This window comes from Lutra lutra, chromosome 1, assembly GCF_902655055.1.
Source record: "Lutra lutra chromosome 1, mLutLut1.2, whole genome shotgun sequence".
Classification (NCBI taxonomy): Eukaryota; Metazoa; Chordata; class Mammalia; order Carnivora; family Mustelidae; genus Lutra; species Lutra lutra.
In genome coordinates, this window is record NC_062278.1 from 109516420 (window position 1) to 109533484 (window position 17065).

A 17065-nucleotide genomic window follows, 5' to 3' on the forward strand; every position below is an offset into this window, starting at 1 on the left:
GTTAAAGTTAGATATATTAAAAACAAATTAGGGGAAAAATCACCTATTGGTATTTTGACTGATTACTGCTGACACAGGATAATGTGTATCTCCATTGTTTAAGTATTTTTAAAATTTTTAATCTTTATTTTTTATTTCTTAAAGATTTTGTCAGAGAGAGAGCAGTGCACAAGCGGAGGACTGATGGCAGAGGGAGAAGCAGGCTCTCTGCTGAGCAGGGACTTGATCCCAGGGCCCTGGGATCTTGACATGAGCCAAAGGCAGATGCTTAGCTGACTGAACCACCCAGGCGTCCCTAAGTATTCTAAAACAAAACCTTCATGTGTCATTCTACCTAAATATTTAAGAATGTCTCCCTAGTAATACTTAAAAAACCAAAAATCCTCAATCATTTTCACATCTAACAGAATAAGGATTTGCTAATATCATCAAATACTCAGTCCATATTCAGATTTTCCTGATCATTTAACAAATGTTTTGTTCTATTCCTCTAATCAGGATATATAGTGGGCTGAATGGTGGCCCCCAAAATGGTAGGTCCACATCCTAATTCTTGGAACCTGTGAATATTACCTTCTGTGACAAAAGACGATTAACTTAAAAGTCTTGAGAAAAAAGAGTTCATCTTGGATTATCTGGGTGGGCTCAAATGCAGTCACGGGCCGTATAATGAGAGACTGAGTTTTGAGACAGAAAAGGAGGTGTTAAAATGGGCCTAGGCAAGGTCTATATTTATACTAATTTTTGTGGGGAAAAAAAATCTGTATATCTTTAAAAGTCTGGAAGAAGATACCGAGTGTTAATAATGGTGGTCTGGTTGGGCTGTTACTTTCTTCTTTATAAACTCGTTTTGGGAGTTTAAAGAAAAGGAGGAGGCAGTAAGACCATGGAAACCACGTCTGAGGTGATGTCGCCACGAGCCACGGAAACCTGGAGCCATGAAAGCTGGAGGAGCCTGTGGGGGCACAAGGCCCTGCTGACACCTGGCTTTTGGTCTCCTGGCTCTGGAACTGTGAGAGGATACATTTCTGCTTTAATCCATCCGATCTGTGGTAGGTAGTTATAGTGGTCTCTGGAGTCTAATTCAGGTTTCAGATAAGAAACCTTATTTGAGGGCGCCTGGGTGGCTCGGTGGGTTGAGCCGCTGCCTTCGGCTCGGGTCATGATCTCAGGGTCCTGGGATCGAGTCCCGCATCGGGCTCTCTGCTCAGCAGGAAGCCTGCTTCTCTCTCTCTCTGCCTGCCTCTCCGTCTACTTGTGATCTCTCTCTGTCAAATAAATAAATAAATAAATAGATAGATAGATAGATAGATAGATAGAAACCTTATTTGATGTGTGTGTTACCTTTGATGATTACCAAGCTCTTTGAGACTCACAGGCAGCAGGGGTCTCCCTCCCTAAACTCTTATTAGAGGAATTGCCTTGTCCTGTGGCATGTCCCACCTTCCAGATTTGGCTTAGAGCTCCTTGATAGTGCTTAGATATTTCTACCAGCCCTTGTATTTCATAGAAACTGGTTAAGTGTAATCTAGCGGCTGGACTGGATTCAGGTTGAAGTAGGTGAGGACACTTCATTGCTGTCCCTGTTGTATTGCATCTGGTTGTCCTGCTTAGTGGCGCTAAGATCAGTGGTTCGGGCTCTAAGACTTCCTGTCCATCTTTCTCTTCTTGGTTTTAAATTTGATGGCCCCTTACTTCATTAAAAGGTACAAATGGTACTTTTCTAATTCTGTCTTTACTTCTGTGCTCACTGAACTCTTGAATTCTTCTGTTAAAGAAACTATTTGGTTACCCTGAAATGCACTTCATACAGGAAAGAATATATGTTTTGACTCATCAGTACTCCATTGGATGTCAAATGCCCTATTTTGGACTTCTGCGTTCTTTTGACAGAATCCCACAAGTCTGAGGGTGATAGCTTTCTTGCTTAACTGGTATGCTAAAGGTTCACGTTACACATCTCCTGCTCCAGGCCTGAAACGGCCATTTATTGAAGGATTTCTTTTAGCGAGAAATTGTAGAGCCAGAATTTGAGCAGTGTTAATGCTGATTACCACTGGGTTATGGGTGCTTCTAGGCCTTTACAATCGCCAGACTAGAAAATACTTTTTCTTCCAAGGGACGATTTCTAATTCCAAGGTGAGAGCCTAAGGATTTTCTTTCTTTTCTTTCTCTCTTTCTTCCTCGCTCTTGCTCTTCTTTCAGATTTTATTTATTTGACAGAAAGCAAGCACAAGTACTGGGAGCAGCCAGAGACGCAGGCTTCTCTCTGAGCAGGGAGCCAGACGTGGGGCTCAATCCCAGGACCCTGAGATCATGACCTGAGCTGAAGTCAAAGTTAATCGACTGAGCCACCCAGGCACCCTGAGTCTAAGGATTTTCTTGTTTTTACATTGTAATCTTGAAAACCTTGGTTGCTTACAACATCCACATAATTATTTGTTTTTACCCCACAGTATACTTAAAATAATTTTCAACATATCCAGCATAACAACTAACAAGGTCACTAAATACATTTTAAGATTTCTTTGCAATTCTTTTTATTTTTAGACCATATCCCACTGGAGATTCATGTGAAAATACTCTTAAAATCACTTCATTTTTTTCCCTAGTAATTATGCTTGATATGTGTATCAATTTGATACACAGTTAGATTCATTTGTTCTTGGTGTTTAGGGATTTGCGTTTTACTTCTCTAATTGTATAAAACATAAACATTGGTCCAAGAGCAAAACAATGCACCAAGATACATTAACAGTTTCCTTGCCTCACCCTGTTCTTTCCCTGTCTAGGTAACTTAATAGCTTTTAATCTTCCCTTTTTTGAAAATATAGCTAGGTGTGTAAGTATTCATGTTGCGTTCCTTTTTTACATTAGTAAAGATACCATGTTAAAAACACTTGTGCCTGATTGTTTAAAAAACTCAGTTTATTCTAGGGGCACCTGGGTGGCTCAGTCGATTAACTTTGACTTCAGTGCATGTGCCTTCTGTGTCGCTTGGTGTTTGAGAACATATCTTTGGTACAGATTCCTAGAAGTGGAATTGCTGGGTCAGATATGTAGCACATATAATTTGCCAAATGTCCCTCCTTGGAGGCAGCATCGTTGTGTCACTTCACAGTCTTACCTGCAAAGCCTAAAATATTTACACTGTTTGTGGAAAAGGGTGTCATCCCCCTCATGGCAATCCTTAAGGTCTGGCCAGCACGGAGTCCCTGTGGGAGCTATTGTAGGCAATTTTCAATGGGCTGGGCTAGGCGTGGCTCCAACCTCGTGCTTAGTCACATGTTCACATGTTCACATGGTTCCGCAAGAGAAGGGAGACCAGCAGACAAGGGTCTAGTGCCCGGGAAGAGGGGACCGTGGATTTTTGTTCTGCAGCTAGCACTCTGGCACAGTGATCAGTTTTGTCCCAATTATGACACTTTTGGTTTTCCCCCTACTTTTCCCGTATACACTTCACACGTTTTTGGTCTTTGTTAATATGTGTTTTGGGATTTTATCATTACTATGTTTTGCTTCCTCTTCTAGGGTAATTTTGATATTTAAATTCAGTTTTAAATTTAGTTGTAATTATAGATTTACAACAATTTGAACTTTCCAGTTTGGTTTCAATGCTTATTATTTTTTTTTAACATGAGTTTCATTTGGCTTTAGTTCTTAGTTGGAAACATTTTCACATACTTATTTTCAAAGACATAGGAATTCTCTTATCTGAATCCCTGCAAGTAGAATCTTTCTGAAGTTTTCACACCTGAAAGATGACTGGTATTGAAATTCTCAAGTCATGGCCCTTTCTCTTCTTTCTGGCAGTCTTGTGGTGGAGCAGAGATAGCTGAAACTAGCTTGATTTTTGCTTATTTTGTTTTGTAAATAATTTTTTTGTTCTGTATCCTATTAGAACTTCAGTTCTATCCAAAAGTATGCCAGAATCTCTCTAGGTCTGAATCTCTTTTTTTGGTCGCATTAAGATGCTGCTTTGTTGCTATAACAAAGGACATAAAATAACAGTTTCTTTAAAAGGATAGCTTTCTCTCTCAGGTACCAGTGAGTCCGAGCATTCTGATGTGGCCTTATCCTCGAAGGTGTTGGGAGCTTTCCTTAATTAACATTTGGCTTCAGGGTTGCATTAAAGATGGCTGTTGTAGCTCCATCACTGCTCTCCCCCACCCCCCATTGGCATTCCCTCCAGGGGGAAGGCGGAAGTGGTGGGTGACCCCGGAGATGGCAAGTATGTGTGTTTCTATCTTTCAAAAAAGGGCTTCTGTGAAACTAGACCAGGCCAGGCACTGAAGTTTTCCCTTTCCAGTTCCATATCACTTACTGTCAGTCTCCCTTGCTTTTAGTTGTTTTGTCTATTTTTGGTGCTCTTAAGTTTTCATCTTTTCGATACTGGATGAGAAACCATGAGAAGGAATACTGAAGGCTGCTAACCAGCAGCTGTTTTTGACGTGGAGGGACTTTGCTGTATTTAAATGTTTATTTTACAAATAAGGAGACCCGTCTCCAAGAGGCTGGTCTCCAAGGTTATACTGCTCCCGTACAGGCGAGCAGGGAGAACATTTCTGGGCCCGGGCTGGCTTTTGTGTTCCTGATGAGGACATGAGACCCCAGTAAAGAAAAGGGAGCTATGGTACCAGATAGAGTCCCAGTCCGTCCCTGCCTTCAGGCCTGCCCTGGGGTAGTGCAAATGGGAGAAGTCTTAAATTTCCATTTGTCAGCTCCTTAAGGGGAATGTAAGGAGGAAATAAAAGGCAGCAGCAAGAGTTTACTGTAAATACCCAGGGAATTTGCTAGCAGTGTTGTTAGACATCTGTGGTAGCAGGCCAAAGCAACCTCGTCCTTTTCTAGAGCTCCATGTTGGATGGAAAAATAACATCTAGAAGTCTAATTAGAGGGAAAATTTACCAGGACAGAAAGGATGTTTGGGGCTACTCACCAAGTCTAGGGAGAGCAGTACCTTCAAAAGAACTAGGGGTCATGGGTTTTCAAGGGAATCTGTCCAAGGGAGCAGGGAGGGGCTTTTTGAGTGCAGGCTCACGAATAAAACCTTTCTTGTTGACCTAAGGCCCCATTTAACAACTGTCCTTTATTTGCATAAAGTCACATAAGTAGGACTTTCTGGGATGTCAGGATATCCTCTCAAGACAGGAAGTCCGGGTGGGACACCTGGGTGGCTCAGTTGGTTAAGCAGCTGCCTTCGGCTCAGGTCATGATTCCAGCGTCCTGGGATCGAGTCCCGCATCGGGCTCCTTGCTCAGCAGGAGCCTGCTTCTCCCTCTGCCTCTGCCTGCCATTCTGTCTGCCTGTGCTTGCTCTCCCTCTCTCTCTGACAAATAAATAAAATCTTTAAAAAAAAAAAAAAAAAGACAGGAAGTCCGGGGATTCGCAGAAGTGGGAGTGGTCTGAGCTCAGGCAGATGCGATGAGCGCTCCCTCCGAGTCCAGCGCGGGCGTGAGGCTGTTCTGGCCTACAGTTAGCTGAGGCAGGATTTCGTCCAGCACTTGGGTTCTCAGAGAATGAGGGTGAACATCTTTGCTTAGGAAGCAGCCAACGATCTCCTTCCTGTCTTCTGCCTCTCCATGTGGCCTCCCCTTCATTTCTGCAACCCTAGGACAACTTCTGGGTGCTCAGTACCACGGCAGGCCAGGCGCCATCTTAGTACTTCCTTCCCTTTCTCTCCCATGTTCAGAGACAACAGCTTGGCAACGGGGCAGTTTAGGACCTGGAAGGAAACCTCAGATTCTGCCAGCTGGAACAAAGGCCAAGGAATGAAACGGGGGCAGCAGAGCTAAGAGCGCATTTTTGGAGGGTCCTGTCTTCTCGCTCTCACAGCTTCATCCTGACAGACTGGTTCCCAAGCCCTTGGGCCTATATTTAAAGCTCTACCTTTAACGGTGTTCTGTCTCTCTGTTCATCTGACAGGGACACCTCTGGCTGGGGCACAGCTCTCAGACGTAACCCTGGTTGCCAGGAATCCTGTGGCTTCTCTCCGACAGCAGCCTGTGGTTTGTTTGTCCCTGAGAGGGCAGTGGGTTTGAGTCCTAAAGGGGACAGGAGGGAGGGCGCAGCCAGAGGGTCCAGGACTTGTAAGGGCCACAGGAATGGAGTCTGTCCCTGCCTGTAGTCATGCCAGGCACAGCAGGGAGAGGACAGCTGGCGGCCACATGCAGAAACACTAGAGGTACAAAGAGCATCTCAGAAATCAGACTAAGGAGAAAATCAGGAATGGGGATGGACATGGGTGAAGAACACACTTTAAGTGACTGAGGAGCCCTCAGAGCTTGTTAGAAGGGGAATGAGGCTCCTCGGCAACCCCATCAGCCCCTTCCGTCTGTCCTTTCTGTGCTATGAACAGTCACCCCAAAAGGCCTGGCTGGCCACTGCTGGCAATCTAGTGTCACCTGTATATTCCAAAGACTGCTTGGACTTGGAGCATCCGTCTTTGGTAGGCCCCATAGGTCTATGAACGCAGGCTCTGACATGCAACGGGCCCATTCCTGTCCGACTTTATTCTGACCCATCCGACACATGCACGGGAGTGTCCAATATGGCACCCCGTCCCCACCTCCAGTCCAAGGCCGGCCCTGCCCTCCTCCGACCTCCTGGAATGGGGCTTCGGCGGTGGGGGGGTGGTGTGTGAGCCCTTCTTGCCTTGAACTGTCAGGTGTATTATCCACTCCTTCTCCCCCACATAAATGTCAACTCTCGCCAGGCCAGGCTCAGCGTTCCCTAAAGAGAGGGGCTAGTCTTACCTACCTTGATGTGCAGTCCGTTCATCCCTCCAGTTCGTGGCTGTCAAACTCCGCCACCCCGGGAATCACCCAGAGGGCTTGCTGCAGCCGACTGCGGGGCCCCTCAGGGTCTCTGATTCAAGGTGGACCCCAAGAATGTGATTTCCAACATGTTCCCCGGTGAGATGGGTGCTGCCAGGTGGGGACCGCACTTGGAGCACCACTGACCTAGTTTAGCTTCTCCCCGAAAGCTTCCTGCAGAAGCCAGCCTCCTCCTGGCTCTACGAGCTGTGCATTTTCCCTCAGTCCCCTAGAGCAGGACCTCTCCTGACAGGCATGGGCGATGCTTAGTAAAATAAGAGACCACGACACCAGGATCTTGTTAGCTGGATATATTTCAATTTTTTTTGTTTTTGTTTTTGTCACAGAACACTGTTTGCAGTAGAGGAAACTGGCATTGCAGTCTGGTGGTAAATGGCTTGTTCACATAAACCAGTACATGTTCATCCTTTAGCGCAAAAAGCCCTAATGGCGCGTACCCTATTGAAATTCAGGACATCTCCAATATTTTCTCTCTCTGTTTTTCTTTGTCATTTTTTTTTTAAATAAACATTTTCAAGGTTTGTCCAAAAGCAGGCCATACAGGTTCTTGGCTAGCGGAAGACAATTCAGAACAGCTGTTGCACACTTGGACTGTCACCTTCTCCAGGCTGGCAGTTGATATCTTATTTTTTTCCAACTCATTTTTATTAAAAAAATAAAAAAATGCTCCAACTATCAGTTTTACAAAATCTCTAAGGGAAACACAAGAGCAAGGTGCTGAGGTAAAAAACACCTGAGGTAGCTTTTTTTGTGTGTTTTTCTCGTTTAAAAAAATCTGTAAATTTAACGCCCTGGGCCAACGACCTTGTGTAAATTGCTATTTTCCTCCACTTTTTTTTTTTTTTAAAAGAAAGAAATCATTTCGCTGAATATGGATGGCTTATACACCAAAATGTAAAAAGACAAAATACATTCTTTCTTTGTGGAATTTTTCTTTGTTTGGTTGGTTGGTTTGATGGGTTCCTGTTTTCTTCTTCCAAAATGCTAGGACAAGTACCATTGACTCTTGTTCTTTTGAGTAACCAAGTGTAAGTTGAGGCTGGTTTGTGTGTTTCGCTTTTGTTCCTTTTGTGTGATGTGATACTCAGAGCACTGCTTTGCCTGGGGGGTGCGCAGATACTGGGAATTGAGACAGAGGGGTGAGGGAATGAAAAAGAATGGGGATGGAGAAGGAGGGGAGGGAGAGAAGGTAGGGGAGAGATAAACAGAGAGAGACAGAGAATTATATAGCAGTATGCAAAAAACCAGTTTAAAACCTGTGAAGCAAAGAGAAATGGGTGTGTGAGCTAGACAGGGATGAAGAGAGACAGAGTTTCCTCTTCAGAGAGACGGTATCCCTTCTGTTGACATACACAGGTGATCCAGAACTGCTGAGTGTCCTTTCGAGATTTCCCGAGGGTGGATTTTGTCTGGGTGGTCTCGAAGCTCCTTCACTAAACCATTAGACCTCCCAAAGAACGACTTTATTCTTTAAAGTCTAGAAAAGCCTGCTTTCTCTTTAAAAAGAAAAAAAATTAATAATTGATTAAAACTTGGAGTTAGTTGAGTTATTTGATATATTATTTCTAAAATATATTAACGCTGCAGGCCCCCTGTGCAACCCACAGGCCACATATCTTAACATCTTTCCCCTTCTAATATGTACACACATGTACAGAGACAATTTCCACAAAAAGAAAAGGGTGTGAATTTTGCTTTGCTTTGAACATGTTCACCTATGTTAGTTCAACTAAAAGGGATAGCGTGGTGGGAGTTAAGGAGAGATCCGAGTGGATGGTGCAGTGGCTGGCTGGGAAGCCTGCAGAGGCCCCGGGGGGAGGCAGGAGGCCGGGTGGGGCCCCGGGCTGACCTCCCTCCTCCCTCCTGGGCCCTGGGATTCTCAGGGCGCCTCCGCAGACTTCTCATTCCTCAGGATGGTCTTTGGTTTGCTCCCGAGCTGGCTGGCTGTGTTTGGTCTCATTCTGTCAGGTGTTGGAAGGGCTACATTCATCCGTTGTTTTGCTGGTGCCTGTGGGGGCCTCACTTGCTGCGCTGTGAGGCGACTCCCTGAGGATATTTCTGCTCCTGCTGCTTCACCTGTTGTACAATTTCCCTGATCTTGCGCTGTGCGGTCTGCAGCAGGGGAGAGGAGGGGACAGGGGAGAAAAAGGAACCCGGTTCTGAGGACAAGCAGTGGGGGTGGGAAGCTGGGGCTGGGATGTGGGGAAAGCAAGTGGGAAGCTCAGGAGAGTGTCATTGACCTGCTGAGGCCCTCACTCCGGGTGGGGGTGGGGGGTGGAGGGGGCTTTTCTGCCTCAAGTAAAGTGGAGGGTTCCCCCCCACCCTTCCCCAAGGCCACTGGGTGCAGAATGAGGAGGTGGGGTGCCAGAAACTTCCAGGTACTTGGTGGACAGAAAGGCCAGGAAGCAGAGGCAGGGAACCAGTGCCGAGGGGGCCTTGTGGAGGTCAGATGGCATCCCCTGCCCACTGTACACACTGCGGCTTTCAGGGATGCCCCACCCGCCTTTCTGGAGCCCCTAGGAAGAACATGAGTGTGATGGCGGGAAAGATGGACAGGAAATGGGATGGGGAGGAAGTGAGAAACTGGCTCTACCCTGTACAACTAGAGAAAACACATGAGCCCAAGCCTGCCACCCCTACCCACCAGCCCCCGCCCCCGCACCGGTACTCCAGGGCCAGGAGGGCACAGGGACGGCAGAACTGCACCCCTCTAGGAAGGCAGGGCACTGGAGGCGCTGGGAGCAAGGGTGGCAGAGTGGGCCAAGCTGGGGCTCTGATGGGGGAAGGGGTGGGGCTTCGGGGCACAGGCTCAGCTCTGGAGAGCAGGCCCCGCTCAGACAAAGCTGCAGACAAAGCTGCTGGTAAGCTTAGCCCACCCTCACTTGTTCGGGGCAAGGACGGGGACTGCTCCATCCCCAAACCCAACACACAAAGAGCATCGAGAAGAACCAGGCCACGTGATGCGGAGTCACTGGTCCTTCTGAATGGAAGACAGGAGGTCCTGGGCCCTGACGGGGGATGTGACACTGAGGTGGAGAAGGACGGCAGAGAAACGGAGGGCTCCTGCAACGAGCACGTTCAACCCTTGTTCAACCCAGTGAGATTCTGGCACCCACGTGGGTTCCGAGTCTGACTAGGGAACCCCGAGGGTGGGTCCTTGCCTGGTATGTGGTTCCCAGCCGGGGAAGGCTGTGACTGAGGCCTCTGTAGGCGGCAAAGGAAGGGGGTATCTTATGCTCTAGCATTTCAGGGGGCTGGAGATGTGCTCGGCTTGACTTCAAAGTGCTAGGCTCTTCCTCGAGCTCCTCCAGCATGCCTGGGGAGAGCCGTAAGGAGAGGGTGTGGAGCAACTTCCCTTGCCCTGTAGGTAGTCCCTGAAGAGCCAGAGGAAGGTTCCATCTGTGTGTGAGGTTCAGGGAGCAGGGCGTGGGGTGTGTGCAGGGCCTATGGCCACCAGACAGGCCAACAGCTTAGAGAAGTGGCTGAAAAGTGGCTGGCAGGAGAGACCAGACCCTCACGGCACAGGTACCTGGCTAGCAAAGAAATGCCCAATAATTCTGACGATCACTTCCTCATTTTCATCTGGCGTTTGGTCACGAGGCACGATGACTTCTGCACTCGTTAAGTTCTGCAGTTCATTCACCTGGGAAGGGAGAGAGTGGGTTCAGGAGGAAGTGGGAGAGGAGAGTGCTGAAGGGAAGATTGGCTGGAGGCTCCTCTCCTTTCCTTCAGCCTAGGACGTGTCTGGGGCTTCCCAGCCCCTGGCCACACAGGGCCACGTTTGTTTGAGCCCTGGAGACTCAATGGGTGGCCCAGGGAGGGTCCAGCCCCCAACTGGAGCTCCTTCTGGGGCTGAATTCTTACTCTGGAATTCCCTTCAATGCATGCTCCCAGTGACCCAGGCTCCCCCGTCATCCAGGAAGGAACACCACTCCTGGACATGCTCTCCTGGGTGTCAGTCATCAGCCAATATGCCCCCACTCTCAGTCTCTCAGACTCACCAAAATGAATTTTCTAATCATGCACTGCTCTGAGCCTGGCTCTTCGTTTCCATCCCTGCCTCTGCTCTTCCTTCCGCTGCTTCTACCTTTGGATCATCACCTTATCTCCCTGCTGCTCTAGTTCTGTGTTGGCCCTCCTCCAGGAAGCCTCCAGCTGGTGCTGCTCCCCCATCACCTGTGGCCCACTTCCTGCTCTCCGGTGCTCCTCTCCAGCCTCAACAAGCCTACACTATGTGGGGCTCAGCCTGGGCCCCGGCCCCCAGGGTGCCAAACACACAGGTGGGGGCATCAAGTGCTCCCTGGACAGCGGACAGCCGGGGGGGGTGGGGTGCGCAGAATTCAGTGACTCGTTCCCAAATGACCATACTCGGGATCCAAGGGCTCAGGATGTGAATCCCCCATGGGCCATTAGCTCTCCTGCCTACCGCAGTCTAGCTTGTCTAGAGCCCGTGTGTGCCCTCGGATGCTGATCACGTTCCTGGATGGGATGATCTTTAAGCCTTTTGGCTTTATGCTTTTGTATAGAGGTGACTCATTATACCCAGAACTTGGCTTTGAGTGCTTAGCAAGAGTTTCTGTGTAAAGAAAACAACAGGCACCTGCAGGCACACACATGCAGGACTCCAGAGATCCCCCAAATTCCTGCCACTCAACAGGCCACTCTGGTAGTGTGCACAGGCTCTATGAGAACTTCTTGGGGGTCAGAGCCCTGCCATGTAGGTAAGTCGTGTTCTAGAACACACCTGCGTCTGATGGACTCTATGCTCATTCCTACAAGCTTCACAGATCATTCTCAGGCACTTTTATAAATTCTTTGTGCTACTGCCACCTTCAGGTTGAAAGCCTTTTTAAAATTTTTTTCTTTTTTTAAGTATTTCCTCCTCACCCACCGCCTGATGGCTAAACTAGCTCCCCAGACAGATGGGCAAGTTGGGGAAATAGCCAGGACACAGAACCGGCCAGCGGGAGTTTGAAATGTCAGAGGAGAGTGTAGGACAACCAACCCTGCTGCCTCTGAGCGTGACTTCAGAGCAGACAACCTTCAGCCCAGTGGGTATCCTCTGAATGGATTCTGTTCCCTAGTACTTTCCTGCTGCTGTGTGTGAGTTTAAAGGGGGCAGGAGGCAGCCTCCTGGTCTTCAGGGAGTCGGGATCTTCATTTTCCAGCATGTGGCCAAGATGCTGGGTTTCTGCATACAGAACCCTGGTGGTTTTGGTGGCCTGGCTCAGCTCCCAGGACTTGGGGCCCTCAGCCCCAGAGTAATGTCCCCGAAGAGCTGACAGAGGTCCGAGGGAAGTCAGGTGAGGCTGGGCAGGGAATGAGCCAGGAGACGAAGCCAGCTCGCAGCACACTTACGGTTTTGCCGCCCTTGCCAATCACCCGGCCAGCTGTAGAAGAGGGCACTCTGATGTGGGCTTCCAGCTTCACCTCTTCTTTGGGGTTAAAGAAGTTTTCTTCTTTCAGTTTCCCAAAGATCCGCCCCTGGGCCTGAGAGAGCAAGGAGGGATGGGTGACTCTCGGCTGCCAGAAATGGCCAGCATGGGCCTGGTGCACCCCCAGCCCCAAACACCACAGGGCTGGACCCGGGGCAGCTGTGAGCCTGTGTCACTCCTCCAGAGACCCAGCAGGGCCACACTGCAGGGCCGCACATGACTGCCCTCGCTAGGAAGTGCCGGGTGTGGGGTTGGGGTGGAGGCGACCGGGTCTGAGTTCCATTGCTGCCCTAGCGCCCACAGCCCGGTGTGTGACATTCCTCACTCCCTTGCCCCACACAGTAAGTCTAGACTTCGTCACTGAAGGCTGGAGGCGAGGCGGCTGGGGACGCAGCTGCTCGCCGTTGTCTTAGCTCCAGAGCCAGTGCAGCTAGGAGTGTATGTACGTTTTTTTTAAACTGAAAAACTGAGATATAGCTTATATAACCTAACATTCATCATTTAAAGTGTCCACTCCAGGAGTTTCGGTGTATCCACTATATCAGGCAATCGTCCCCACTACCCAGGACACGTCCACGCCAGCAGGCAGCCGCCACCCTACTGGCTGTCCCTGTGGATGGGCCTTTTCCCGACATTTCAGATGAGGGGACTCCTCTAACACGTGGCCTTGTGCTTCCGTCTTCTTTCGCCGCACGCGGGGTCTTCTAGGCTCACCCACACTGCAGCACACATCAGAATTTCGCTTTTTGTGGCTAATGTCCTACTAAGTGGATATACCAAGTTTTGTTTATCTGCTCAGGAGTCGAGGAGTTACTGTTCTAAAATGTTTCCACGTGTGTTAATGTTTGTTCTCAGATCTAAATATTTTTAATGATAAGGACTATATTTTCATAAATACGCTTCTGACTTTCAGAAAACTCAATTTATAAATTTCCTAGGGGAGAAAAAAGGGTCAAAACAAAATGCACCTCCCACCAGACAACTTCTGCGTCCCCTTACACCCATGGCTTTTGCCCCCAGGGCCGGGAGGGTGTAAGTGACTCAGTGATTCTGACATCCCCTGTCCTCAGAACCACGGCTCAGGGGTCAGAGGCACCCCAGAGTGGGTGCCATCTGAACTGGGTCCCCACAATCTACTTCTCCATAGAAGAGTAGGGAAGGAGGACTCCAAGCAGAGGGGACAGCCGGGGGTAGGTAAGACAGGGTAAGTCTGAGAGGAAGGAGCAGCAGCAGGAAGGCCAGTAGAGGCGAGGCCTGCCAAAGACAGTCTTACACATGCCTCTGAGGTGGCTGCCACCCGCTTAAGGCCCTTGGCTACTGCAGGCTGAGGGGACCCTTGGCACTGACCTTGAACTGGGCTTCAGGTGGGCCGGTGATGATGACCATCCTTTCGCTGACGTCTGGGCCTTCTGCTGGGGCAATCTGCAGTTTACAAGCAAGAGGAAAATGCTGCTGCCGGGCTGTGCTCCCCAGGCTCCTCTCTCGTCTGCGTGTGTGGTATGCACACTAGCAAGGGACTACTACTGCCTTTACACCTGCTGCTTCCACTCTGGGAACCATGGCCGGGGTGGGGAAGGGTTGGGCAGTGGGAGGGCTAGGGCCAGCTCATCCATGGCACGGGAACTGAGTGTGACAGCTCCAGAGCAGGGGTTGAGGACACTCTGGTCCCAGTGTCTGCTCTGCAAATCCCTCCCCTCCCTGGACTCTGTTTCCTCATCTGTGAAATCTGGAGGTGAACCCTGGCAAGCTCAATTCCTCCACTGGTGCTCACTGTTTGTGAGTTGGAGTCCTCTCGTAACACATCTTAAATGACAGACCAGGCAAGCGCTTTTTGTTAGATCCGCATTACTGGCTCTTCTCTGCATAGCCTATCTAGTTCCAAAAACCATTAAGGTAGCTTTGGAAGGCAATACAGTGTAGCAAAACTAAAGGCAAAGTAAAACGAGTAAAAAGTACACCAGACATCGAGAAATGAGCCAGGAGCGAGGTCAGCACACGAATGCATCTCGTGCCGTCCCGTGTACCTGCCTCAGGTGAGCCGCAGACTCAGTGGCAAGCTTACCAAGAGCAAATAAAAAAAAAAGAAACCTCATTTACAGGGTCACAGTGTTCCTAAAGCCAAAGAAGCAGTGGCTCAGGAGACGTCCCATCCTGAGCCGGAGCCTGGAGAAGGAGTTGTCCACAGTGGATGTAATTCACCACGATCTGCGGCGCCTCTGACGTGGGCTCCCCCAGAAGACCCTGACCTCCACCTCCACCATGGCCAAGGCCAGGCTGCATCCGCTGAATCCGTGAGCCTCAGGGCTCTCAGCTCTACAGGGACGACGCGTCCAAGGTGTGCTCTGACCTGCGTCTGGCTCTGGGATCAGGGCATCTTCAAAAGGGCTGTGACTGACACTCTGTGGCACGAGGACAAACAAGAGGCCCAGGTCTCCAAGCCCCGCGCTCCTCGGGAGGATTTGCTCTCGTGTGGGCAGAGGGCCTGCTAGCTCCGGCGGCACAAGGGCAGCAGCTGCAGCCGAAAAGTGAAGATCACATGTCCCCAGAGGACTGAAGCCCGCCAGCAGGCCCCACACAGGCTGGCCTCCGAGACCACTGGAGGGAACACCTGCCTCTACTTCTTGATCCACAGTTGGTATTAAGTCTGGTCCTTATCTCAAAGAGGAAACAAGTGAGACAGGAGCATGGCCATGGTGGGTCTGGCTCTTACGCACCCAAATCGGGAAGGGCTGCCAGGCCAATTCACGCTTCCTGCTGACCAAAACTGGTCTGCCGTCGCTGTGTGCCTCCTAGGGACTCCCGGCTGCCTATCTCTGATTTGGAAGCAAACAGCCCATCTCTCCACTGATTCCACCACCCAGACCTGAAGTCTCAGAGCTACTCGTGGGCTCCTGCAGTTCTGCAATGACATTCTGCTGGCAAACTCCTGTGACGGCGCTGGGAAGGAGGATGTCGTCTTATGACTGAAGCAAAGGGGACCCAGAGGTGAGGTGCCTGTCCAGATCCCAGGGTAAGCAGGGCCTGACACAAGGCTCAGGAGGTCCGTGTGGCATTCTGCAGGGGAGGCGAGCGACAGGAGCCCAGCGTCAAAGCCTCTCTAGGTTGCCCACGCCCTGCCAGCACCTAGCTCCCACAAGGAGTGCACAGTTCTCTCCCTGCCTCCCTGCAGCCATGGAGGACTGGCAGAGCAGGAAGGGGTGGTGGTTTGTTCTTCGGTGCGATATGCTCTGTTTTGCTTTAAAGAAAATGCATTCAGAGTCCTGCTGAACAAAAACCAGACTGATTTCTTAAAAGTAGGAAATCTCTCCCACAAAGAATTGGCTTGCCTGGTTATCTCTCTGTCTCTGCTATGGGGAGAGGCCGGGGCCAAGGAGGAGCGGGGCGCTGGGGAAGCAGCGGGGATGACTGCAGAGCCCATTGTGCCCCCTGGTTCTGCCCTGCGGTCTCTGCCCATCACAGAGGTCATGAGCAATGTGACACACAGTCATTCAGCCTTCCCAGGATGGGGAAGGGTGCTGGGCATACCGTGAGGCAACGCCTGACAGAGTGTTGCTCTCTCTCCTACTTTCCCTGAGGCCTGCAGGGCATGATTCTGGTGGAGCACCCGGGCTGCTGCGGAAGAAAAAAACACTGGGCCAGAACTGGGTCACCCGGTCAAACGTCGGATCTCACATTTTTCGCCTTTGCGGCCTTCAGCAGTCGGTGCAAGGCCCTGGGCCCGGTTCCTCATGGGCATCAGTAAGTGGAGTTACTGCCGCAGCCCGCCCCAGCAGGTGCTCAGTATCCTCGAGGTCAGCACTGCCGATGGGCTCCAGCTGGTCCTGCCACTGGTGTGCCTCCGCCCGGCCCCGGAGCCTCCCGAAGTCCCACTCTTCTTGAGGGATGGGGGGGTGGGATGTGATGTCATCCCTCAAGCCCCCCGTGGTTGAAATTGTCTTGTTCTGGCTCCACGGCCTCTCAGGCCCCAGGACTGGATACCAGGAAGGGTCCCAGGAACAGCCAGCCCCGTGGGCTTTCCTGCTGTACCTGTCCCGCCACAGCTGTCCGTCTCGGGCTGGGGTCCCCCGGCAACAAGCCTGCTGGGAGCATCTTGCCCGTCACTGGGTGCAGCGCTTCGGGCCGCCGCGCCTCAGGGCTCCCGCCGGGTCTCCGTGCTTTGCAGATAACAGAGGGGAAATGCTTTACCTACGTGAAACTCTCTGATGGTCTCACGGCAGTCCTTGACTCAGAACGTTTTGGTTTTGCCTTTTCTGCAGCACACTCGCTGTGGGAGAAATTTCAGCTCTTCTTGAGGAGAAAGTGCAAGCATTCTTTCTCTCCAAGTCATGAGACTTCTCGTTTGGAATTCCGGGTTGTCCCATGGTAGCAAATTACTTTACGTAACAACGGAAACTCTGTTTTCAAAAGTGTTTCATGAGGCTTGGGACGTGCTCAGCATTCTGCCTGTGAGTCAGAGCTGATAGCCAGGCTTGGAGCAGGACCAGGGGCGAAGAATCCTTCCCTTTCAGCTCCTGGGACGCTTCTTCACAGGGTGCTTGAAGGGGCAGGATATGGGCACGGCACTGCCATTGCCAGGCCGGCACTCACGACCCTTCCCAGAAATCAAGGGGCCTTCCATCCTGAGCTGCTGCGTTCGGTCCCAGGGCTGCCCACCCGGCTGTGTCCCCAGCTCTGGTTATCTACAGCATTAGTGCTTTCCAAAGTGTGTTTCACGCAAACTTTTCTTGAGGGTCAAGGATTTGTGAAGCAGAGGCTAATTAAAGTGTCAAAGCTCTGATAAGGGCGAAGTGTGAG

The 17065-nt window shown here is 50.3% G+C and overlaps 1 protein-coding gene across 4 annotated transcripts in view; it reads right to left on the reverse strand.

Annotated features, from left to right (window-relative positions):
• Positions 1-7111: 7111 nt before the first annotated feature.
• Positions 7112-17065, reverse strand: part of IGF2BP2 (insulin like growth factor 2 mRNA binding protein 2) — a 164754-nt gene continuing 154800 nt past the window's right edge. For all 4 annotated transcript variants that reach the window (XM_047732261.1, XM_047732270.1, XM_047732243.1 and 1 more), the window contains 4 exons: positions 13619-13693; positions 12195-12326; positions 10366-10479; positions 7112-8948 (listed from right to left, as the gene is read on the reverse strand). In XM_047732261.1, coding sequence (XP_047588217.1) covers positions 8856-8948; positions 10366-10479; positions 12195-12326; positions 13619-13693 — 414 coding nt within the window. In that variant the 3' untranslated portion in view covers positions 7112-8855. The remainder of the gene's footprint in view (positions 8949-10365; positions 10480-12194; positions 12327-13618; positions 13694-17065) is intronic.